The sequence below is a fragment of the Dioscorea cayenensis genome, chromosome 14, assembly GCF_009730915.1.
Source record: "Dioscorea cayenensis subsp. rotundata cultivar TDr96_F1 chromosome 14, TDr96_F1_v2_PseudoChromosome.rev07_lg8_w22 25.fasta, whole genome shotgun sequence".
Lineage (NCBI taxonomy): Eukaryota > Viridiplantae > Streptophyta > Magnoliopsida > Dioscoreales > Dioscoreaceae > Dioscorea > Dioscorea cayenensis.
Genome location: NC_052484.1, coordinates 4,089,720 through 4,099,784, shown reverse-complemented (window position 1 = coordinate 4,099,784; position 10,065 = coordinate 4,089,720). Strand labels below are relative to the sequence as shown.

At 31.2% G+C, this 10,065-nt stretch overlaps 1 protein-coding gene across 1 annotated transcript; it reads left to right on the top strand.

Moving 5' to 3' along the window:
• The first annotated feature begins 2,588 nt into the window (after positions 1–2,588).
• On the top strand, positions 2,589–9,746 carry LOC120275665 (magnesium transporter MRS2-F-like). The gene is given in 7 exon segments (XM_039282324.1): positions 2,589–2,882; positions 2,885–3,027; positions 5,974–6,234; positions 6,936–7,064; positions 7,365–7,510; positions 8,275–8,410; positions 9,245–9,746. Coding segments are annotated over 7 exon segments (1,341 nt in total). The 5' UTR covers positions 2,589–2,635; the 3' UTR covers positions 9,524–9,746.
• Positions 9,747–10,065: the final 319 nt, after the last annotated feature.

The window sequence follows — 10,065 nt, the reverse complement described above, 5'->3', positions numbered from 1 at the left end:
AATAGTTCAATAATATAACTACAATTTGAATATACATATAGTAAAAAAAGAACATTAACTATAATTTGAACTGTTATTGTTGTCATGATGTATCTAACTAAAAAAAAACTATTTCCAACCAAACAACTATACAATCAGTCATTCACTTTAATATGTATATTATTATATTTGAACAACTAATTTATATTTGCCATGCCACATTATCGATTTAATTTTTTAAAATTATTAAATTATTTTTATAAATTTTATTAATATTATTTAGAAACTTTTATTGAAAATTTGAAATTTGAATGCCACAATATCAACTTAATTTTTTCTTAAATTTTTAAAATATTTAAAATTTCGGCAATTTTTTGAAAATAAGAAAACTTGTTAATTAGTAAAAGTATTAAAAACTTAACACTACAACCCATTATCAATTTAATTTTTTAAAATTATTAAATTATTTTTATAAATTTTATTCATATTATTCATAAATTTTTATTGAAAATTTCAATGCCTCATTATCAATTTAATTTTTCCCTTAAATTTATTAAAATTTTAAATTTTAGCAACTTTTTGAAAATAAAAAAAAACTTGTTTTTAATTAGTAAAAGTATCAAAACCTTAACATTACAACCCATTATCAACTTAATTTTTTAATTATTAATTTATTTTTATAAATTTTATTAATATTATTTATAAATTTTTAAATTTGAAAAGTTATAAATAATATTAATAAATGAAATTTCAATGTCTCATTATCAATTTAATTTTTTTGTTAAATTTTTTGAAAATAAAAAACTTGTTTTTAATAAAAGTATAAAAACTCAACATTGCAACCCATGGTGGACTCTAGTCATCAAATTCACACCAACCACCGAAACACATTGACATTATATGACAATTGTTTACAAAAAAAATATTATATAACATTAATATATATTAAAAAAACCTAACTTCATTGTGCCAGAAAGCAACCTCACCGGAGCCGGGGGGAGGCTGAAGCCCCCGCTTGCGCCCCTTGGTTCCGCCACTGCCTATACATAGCAATCATTAGCTTATTCTTTAACTATTGTCATCAAACATTTCTAGGTTTTTAAAAACTCAAAACAAAAATACCAATAACTAACTAACTAACTATATATATATATATATATATATAGAAGAATACTAATAAAGTTTAAGGTTACAGTGGTTAATATAGATATGTTAATTTAATAAATATTTTAGGTGGACAACTATTTTACCAATTAGTTAATTTAATAATATTTTTTGTGTAATTTTTTTCCAAATAACAAAAATAACTCTAAAACACTTGTTTTAGATTTAGATTAGAGTGAGAATGACTATGGAGACATTTCCCATATATATATACGACGGCAAAATAGAGTTGCTTAAAGTAATTGCTTTCATAAATAAGCTTTACTGTCATTATCATTACACATCTAACTTTGCTCCCTGAATTTCCGCAAATGGCCTTAACTTTGACTTGCTCCATATTAATTATTTATATTTAGAATTTAATTATTTTTCTAAACAAATTCGTACATTATTTTTTTTATTCTATAAATAGTTTTAAAAATTAAAACATAAAAATAAATAAATGTATTTTCCCGAGTACATAAAAAAATGATTTTAAAAATACCATCTATTAACAATTGACCAATTGCCCACTATTATAGGGACATAGAATTAATTTATTTTAAAATTAAACAAAAATATAATTTTAAATAATAATATATACAGAGAATTCATGAACTAAAAATAAAAAAATTATAGAGAATGGGTAGCTAGGGGTATATGTTGGTTTTTATCTCACCAGAGATTTGTAACTATTAAATTTAAATATAACTGCTGAGACGAAAAACACAGCCTCATATATATATATATATATATATTGATAAAATAGACAAATAATGGGTGTGTGGGTTTTTAAATATACCAAATGACCACCGGCCTAATGGCCTAGTGGTACCGGGTCCCCAAGAGTTTCATGGAGGTCGCGTATTCGAGCCTTGCTCCACGCGATGCTTTGTGCTTGGGTGAAGGTGCTGTGGAGCGATGCTCTGGCGCCTGTCCTTGACTTCTCCCAGTGGGGGGACCGTGACGTTTATCGTCCTGTGTCAAAAAAATATATATATATATATATATATATACCAAATGATTTTATCTATGTGACAGGGGAGTTGAACCCTGCAAACAAAGGGCTCATGTCAATGGGTTTGGCTAATAAAATTTTTTAATTTTTCAAAAAAGTTTACAAAGGGTATTTAAGGAATTTTACGTAACAAATAAATTAATTAAAATATAACTGTTCTTTGTTTATCTGATGTCAATGCCACGTAGACTATCCCACAATCAGTTGACCTCTCGCTTTCCAAATATACAACTCCACTTATAATTTCACCAATCCTATCTAACCCACGTAAGTCATTGTAAAACAAACCAGTGTAGTATGACGTGTCTCTTAATTATTTGTTTGGTCGGTTTCAAGGTCGATTCAAATGGTTTACATAGAAAAACTCATGAAAAACCCGGGCACCATCGAAGTACTAACAGTTAACAATCGTCTCTTTTGAGTTTCCATATCTCGTTCAAGTCCTCGGAATGCGAGGAGCTCAGAAACCCTAGAAACCCAATCGGAGATCTCGCGATGAAGCGATCATCGAACCGGGGGCCGGCGGCAGTGGAGGACGATGGGCACCCCCGGATATCGGCGCTGGGGGCAAGGAGGAAGGGAACGGCGAGCAGGGAGTGGCTGGTGGTAGCGGCTAGCGGAGGCTCGTACCTGGAGGAGGTCGGGAAGCACTCGATCATGCGGCGGACTGGGCTCCCAGCGCGTGATCTCAGAGTCCTTGATCCGCTGCTCTCGTATCCGTCAACGATTCTGGGAAGAGAGAGGGCGTGATCAATCTGGAGCATATCAAGGCTATTATCACTGCTAATGAGGTTTTGGTACCGAATTCCAAGGAACCTTCGGTGGTTCCTTTCGTTCAGGAACTTCAGGCCCGGACCTCCAGTCCTCACCAGCGTCCGTTGGAGCAGGTATTGTGGAATTTCTATCTAAATTGGGCACGGGCTAGGTTTGGCCCGGCCCGGACTAAAACCTATCCGGGATAACCCGCCAGCTCAGCTGATCTGGTGGACCGGGATGGTAACTTGTAACCAGTCCGCACTATAACCAGCTCGGTTACAAGGGAGCCTCCCAACCTGTGACCAAACGGGTTGATTTTTTTTTTTTTAAATTTTATTATTAAATTTTTTTTATTATTATTATTATAAAAATACATGTTATAGAGATAGTTGTAGGATGGGGATCAACAAGTTTTATTTGGGCTAAAGCTACGGCAATATTACCGAAGAAGCATTTAAAACATTGTAGGTTAATTGGTAAATGTGATGGTTTGTTATGCACAATGGCTAGGTTGGAATCCCATCAATAACATAAACTTCAACTTTTAAAAGAAGATTTTAATTTTAGAATAAAATTTTATTTAAATAATAATTTAAAAAAATTAAAACATGTCATGTTAGACCGGCTTAGCCGGGACTCAGCAAGTCCACCGGGTCAGACCTGCTCAGCGGTTTCTCATTGTAACACGGGCCGATTTTAGGTCCAGCTTTGGATTAATCGGATCTGATGGGCCCAGTTAACCAGTCCATGCCCCTCTCTATGAATCCTGTTTATTTCTCTTATGTTGTTTTCTTTGTGCCTGTGTGTTTGGATCAAAGGGAAATAGTGGAAAAGATGAAGAAAACATTGAGAGAATTGTGTTCAATTTTTGAGAATTCAAAGTGAAGAAATGAAACACATCTGTAAAAATTTTTCTTTTTGTGTTTGGCGTATATTTTCCTTTTATCTTTTAATTCTTTTTTCCCAAATTTGAACACACACTGTTTGTTCATTTTTCCTAATTTTTTTAATTTATGAATTTATGTTTTGAAATAGATAATGTTTTTTTTTAAGAAATTAGCTTTTTCTATTTTGTAATGTTTAGCGTTCAACATGAGATGAAATTAGATGTTTCTAGGTTTGGAAATCTTCTATTCTTGTCATTGTTCTGCATGAAAATTTTAATTTGGGACGTGCAACCTGTAATTTTCATGAACAGTGTGCTTTTATCAATGAATTGCATCTCTATCTTTCTATTATTGAATGAGTAAGATAACATTTTTTTTTTATGAATTTTATTTTATTTTATTTTATTTATTTTCCTTAAAGCAATTTTGTTGAAAATTATTAACTGGGGAAGTGAAGCTTCAGATTTTTAGGACAAAATTAATTTTTCCTCTTTGTTTATTGGGTTTGTTTTTAGTTGGCTAAGTCGGCTGACCAACACAAAAGATCAAACTTATAGAAAAATGGACTGAAACTTTTAAAATACAGTCAACTTCTACTCTCTAATATGTTCATTTGATATGTGCTAGTAGTATTTTAATGTTTTTTTCTTTATTTTTTCTTTTAAAGAATTTGATTGAAAATTTTTAATTTGGAGCCTGAAGCTTGAGATTTTTAGGAACAAAATTAATTCTCCCTCTTTGTTTATTGGGGTTGTTTTTAGTTGGCTAACCAACACAGAGGCTCAAGATTATAGAAAAATAGACTCAAATTTTTAAATTTAAAATAGGGCCAACCTCTACTCTCTAAGATTTTTATTTGATATGTGTTAATATTTATAAAAAAATAAAATAATAAATGCTAATCTTTTAGTTAGTTTTCAACACACTAATTAGTTAAGTGGTACACTAATTAGACACCTTTGCTAATTGCATTGGTTTTCATGCTATGTAAGCCATGTTTGATCCAAAACTATAAGATGTGAACTTACTAGGAAGGACCCAAGATTACATGTTCCAACCAGCTTTTGTTCTTTACTACTTACTAGCATTATGAACATTTTTATCTATATGTGAACTAATAATCATTCAATATTATTATTTTATTTATTTCATGAATATTCTCGAGAATTTAAATTTGGTACATGGATCTTGTGATTTTACCAGCAAAGTTTATTATAATTTTTGTGAGTACTAGTTCAGGTATAAGTGTTATCAGCGTTGATTTTTTAGGAGGGTTCCAAATTATGGTCCTTTTTTATTATGGGGATCTAAACTTTAATTTTAATTAAAATAGTTACTCAACTTCAATTGTGCTTTAGAGGGTGGTTATCAGAGAGATTCTAACCTATTTTTTATGATATAAATGCCGGAAATTCTCTGTCAACATATGTATAACACATTGTTCACCCAATTGGTAATTTCATTTCACATGCTGACAGAAATTTCTAACATTATATCATCAAAAATAAACCAAAATCTTTTAGATGCCATCCAATGAAACAAAATTAAAGTTAAGTAACTATTTTTATTCAAATTGAAGTCTAGACACCAAAATGAAAATGGCCCATGCTTTGGTACCCTATCAAAAAAATTTACCCAGTGTTATCATGATGGTTTCATTAAACTGCTTCAATTCTTTTTTACTAAAATCTAGTTTGTGTGGGAGTTTTGGGTTGACAATGTTCCAGTTCTTACAAAAGAAACAATTATATCTTTGATGTTTAATTAAGCTTGCAACAATTTGCAAGTTTAAATAACGTTCATGATGGATCAGAGGGACAAAAGTACTTACTTGATTGTTCAATAAGATTAATAAGGTATTATGAAAGAAACAATTGATAAAGATCCAAATGTGGGTGACCATCATTTAGCCCTTGATCATGATACATGTTTGCCTTACTCCTAGAGAACTGACATATAAATTATATAAGTTATGTGCCTTCATTTGAACTTCCAGTGAACTAATTTGCTTACAACTGATTCATTACTAACTCAGATTTTCTACCAGATTACATTTGGCCTGAGTAAACCACTATGGGGTTAATTTGATCAATCTCCACCAAACTGATGATAAAAGCATTTAATTATTTTTTTTTACAAGTATTGATATAGTAAATATATAGATAATTTTTAGTTTCTATGTTCTACTAGGCTGCAGGGTCCAGTGATATGGATGGAGAGAATTGGATGAAGGCTATTGTTTCATCTCCTAATCAGAGTGGTGTGGGGGGACAACAAAGTGGAAGTCCTAAACAGTATCTAGCATCAACAACTGGAAATGTTGAAATGGCAGAAGGTAGCTCAAGTCCTCCATTGGACTTATGCAAAAATGGTGTCACTAAAGTACTGCCTTTTGAGTTCAGAGCACTTGAAGTCTGTCTTGAATCTGCTTGCAGATGCCTTGAATCTGAGGTAGATTTTTTTAATTTTTTTTTACCATGACCTTTACCTTTCATATTATTATTGGATTCCTTCTTTTGATAGTTTGCATGTTATCTAAAATGTTTTTATCATTTTCATGATACACAATTTATTGTAAAGTAGAATACTTCAATTTGTGACTTTGCTTTTCAGTTTGTGAGTTTTGTGGCTTTGGTTTTATAACCTTCTTAAGTTGTTTGGTTGGAGATTAAAGCCAGAATAAGTTTTTTGACAAAATTTTTACCCACATGAGTTAGTTATTCCTGTTAGTTTTATTAATACTGCTCCATCTTTGTAGTGGAACTGCTTTGCCAACACTAATTTTAGGTTATCATATATAACTGGGATGAATAAAAATGGTAACCAAATATCATTTTCCTTTTTTCTGATTCTACCAAAATTAGCCTCAAGTAGTTGTATGATATATTAATATTTTCTTCATGGACATTTTAAATGGATACTATAATTTCTTACAATTTCATATAGTATTAATTTATCTTGAAGTATGATCTACCACCCTTTTAACCCTTTTAAACTATATATACTCTCATTTGCAACTGAACTATATTAAGCCTCACTCTGTTGCATGTTTATGTTTCATTTTGAAATTACAATATGTGATTTTTTACAATTAGATTATGGTTGGTACAATTTTATGTTTCAGTTTAGCTTACAACTTGTTCTTGTTGCAGACATTAACATTAGAACAAGAGGCATATCCAGCTTTAGATGAGTTAACTTCTAAAATCAGCACACTGAACCTTGAGCGTGTTAGACAAATAAAGAGTCGTTTGGTTGCAATTTCAGGCCGTGTACAGAAGGTGATCGATCATTTGTTTTGACGGCTGCAACACTGTGATGTGATAAATTTACTACTGCCTTTTCCTTTAAAATTTTATATAAATTATATAATTTCAACTAGATGAGTATTGAGCTTACATCAATGGATTTGTGCAAAGACTCCAATTTTCTTGCATCATATTTGGTCAATGGGAGTTCTTACTGGCTTCACTGCATTTTTTTTTTGTAATTGAATGGAAATGAACTTGCAATTCGCTGGTTTTATGTTTGAAATTTAGTTTTATTTAATGTCTCTTAGTTGTTCTTTTTATATGTGATAGGTGAGAGATGAACTTGAACATTTACTAGACGATGACATGGATATGGATGACATGTACTTGACAGACAAGCTTGTTCCCCAACCAGTTGGTGAAACCTCATCAAGAGTTGAGTTAGACAATGATGTGCTCGAAGTGAGCGAGGATAGGTGAGTAACAATTTAACAAACAAAAGGCAAATGTCATTTCACTTTTTATTGGCGCTTCTTAAAAGGTTTTCTTGCATGAGTTTTTTCTCCTTATATAATGCCATATTGGCCTTGGCTCTTGTGGAAAATTTTTTCAGTAATGAGGGTTAAGTTATATGAAGTTCTTTCTTTTTTATTGCACAAAAGATGGCATGTCTGATGTATGTTTTTTCCCATGTTATAATAACTGAATATCATGATCAGCATAAAATGATTTATTTGTTTGTGATGGAGTCATATTCTTTTTTCTGCACAGCAATGTACAAACATGAAAGTGATTTCAAGTAATTGCAGTTATGTAACTTATGTTCACATTTCCCTTTACAGAGGTGTCAATGCTTTTCCTTGACTTTTTTTTTAATAAAATAATTAAACTGCACTTTTCAATTATCTAATGAGGAAGATGGTTCAGGGTAAGTAAAGGTATATATCTTGTTGCAATATTCAGTTTTTGTTATGCCACTACACTTTAGTATTGCAAATCTTGTACTTCTATAACTGCTCTTTTCCAGCATAGTTCATGTTATTTAGTCAATATAGTGCTCTTAAGCCTGCTGTTCTTGCCATATCACTCAATTGCTGAGATAAATATGATTAAAAAAAAGGATCATATATGCTTTATGGATCTGCATCTCTTCCTTTAAATTTTGTTGCTTTGGTTCTTGTGAGCAATTGATATCATGCTGTAAAATTTCTTAGATTGCAATATTTGAATATATATATAGGGATGAAGATATCAAAGATGACACAGAGAGCAGCCATGAGAGCTTATGTGGTTACAAGCCTAACATTGAGGATCTGGAGATGCTATTAGAAGCTTACTTTGTTCAGATAGATGGAACCTTAAATAAGCTATCAACTGTATGTTTGCTGCAACCTCTTCCTTTTAATTTATTAAAAGATTTTTAGATTGTCATGTGATTTCTTCATGGCCTTGAGCATGTGTGCTTGTTTTGTGAATGATTTTATGATTCACATCTTGTATAAACAGTGTATATTTAATTTTGAAGAACATACGACATTCGCAGCAGTAGCATGCTTGTTCTTTTACCATTTTTCCTATTGTTTACACAATTTTAGAAACTTGTAACGTTGCTCATGCTTTTAGATTATGTTTGACAACTTCTAATTTCAAGGTTTTGAGGAATTCATCTTTCCATCAAACATACCAGTTGATTAGGATTGTTGAGTTCTTCCAGTGCATTATCTAATCTCAGTTCTTACAGGCTAATGCACAGTGGAGGCATTGTAACATAGTCAGTTCTGGTTTTTTCATATCATTTATGAATCCAAGGTCAATATTTTGAAAGATCTGAAGCTTAATTAAATGAACTGGCTGTAACACCTTGACTCATGCAATACTGATTCAAATAAACTGCAAAAAACACTGTAACTTAATTCTTAGATAGGATTATTGAGGAAGTTTTTCTGCATTGAAATCAGAGATGAAGTATAAAGTCTGCTGCTGATGCTTTTGAACAAACTATCTGGAGTTAGTAATTAGTTTAATGCCTTTAAAATTTCTGAAGTCAGAGTGATGATTCTAGTTACATTATAACAAAAGCCATGGACTTGAAAAACTGTAAACTTTTATCATGTGAAACATTTTTTTTTTTTTAATTCTGGTTAGAAATTTGTTTCAGGACAAAATGACTGATAAAATTTACCTTTTTTTCTTGTGAAATTTTTTTGAAGTTGCGAGAGTATGTCGATGACACTGAAGATTACATCAACATCATGCTTGATGAGAAACAGAACCAGCTTCTTCAAATGGGAGTCATGCTCAGCACAGCAACTCTTGTGATCACGGCAGGGGTCGTGGTCGTCGGGGTTTTCGGAATTAATATACATATTGACATCTTCACTGCTCCTTACCCCAAGTTCTTGGAGGTGGCATTGGGTACTGTTGGAAGCTGCATCATTGTTTATATTTTGGCCATTGTATGGGGCAAGAAGAGTGGTTTACTGCAGTGATTCTCACAGCTTTCATGATTAAATAATGCATGCATACACTCCCATGTTTTGACATAAATGCACCTGCATTTTAATTTGCATGTGGTGTTTTTTTTTCCAAAGGTTCGGTAAAATTCACCTGTGTAAGCAAAAGACTTAACAAGTAGGTTAGTTCTTAGTCTGATCTACCCTCTGAAACTTCTTGTTATTTGACTTCAATACATGCTTTCACTTTGTGATGTATATCTGATGGTTACTGGTGTCAGAATAATTTATAAAATGCTTATGGTATTGGGCAGTTGTTATATATATAAAATATATACTTTTTATTTCTTGTTTCATTAAATAAATTTATTTTGAGTAATGTTAAAGCTAAATTCAACATTAAACACTTAAAAACAGTATTGAATTATTTCACTCTTATCCATTATTTACACTTATTCTAAGAAAACACATTGTGAAATTGATTATATTTTATTTGTTTAATTTTAATTAAAATAAATATTTTAAAATAAATATTGTATTTTTTTTAATTAATGATGAGTGTTTGTTAATGTTAATGA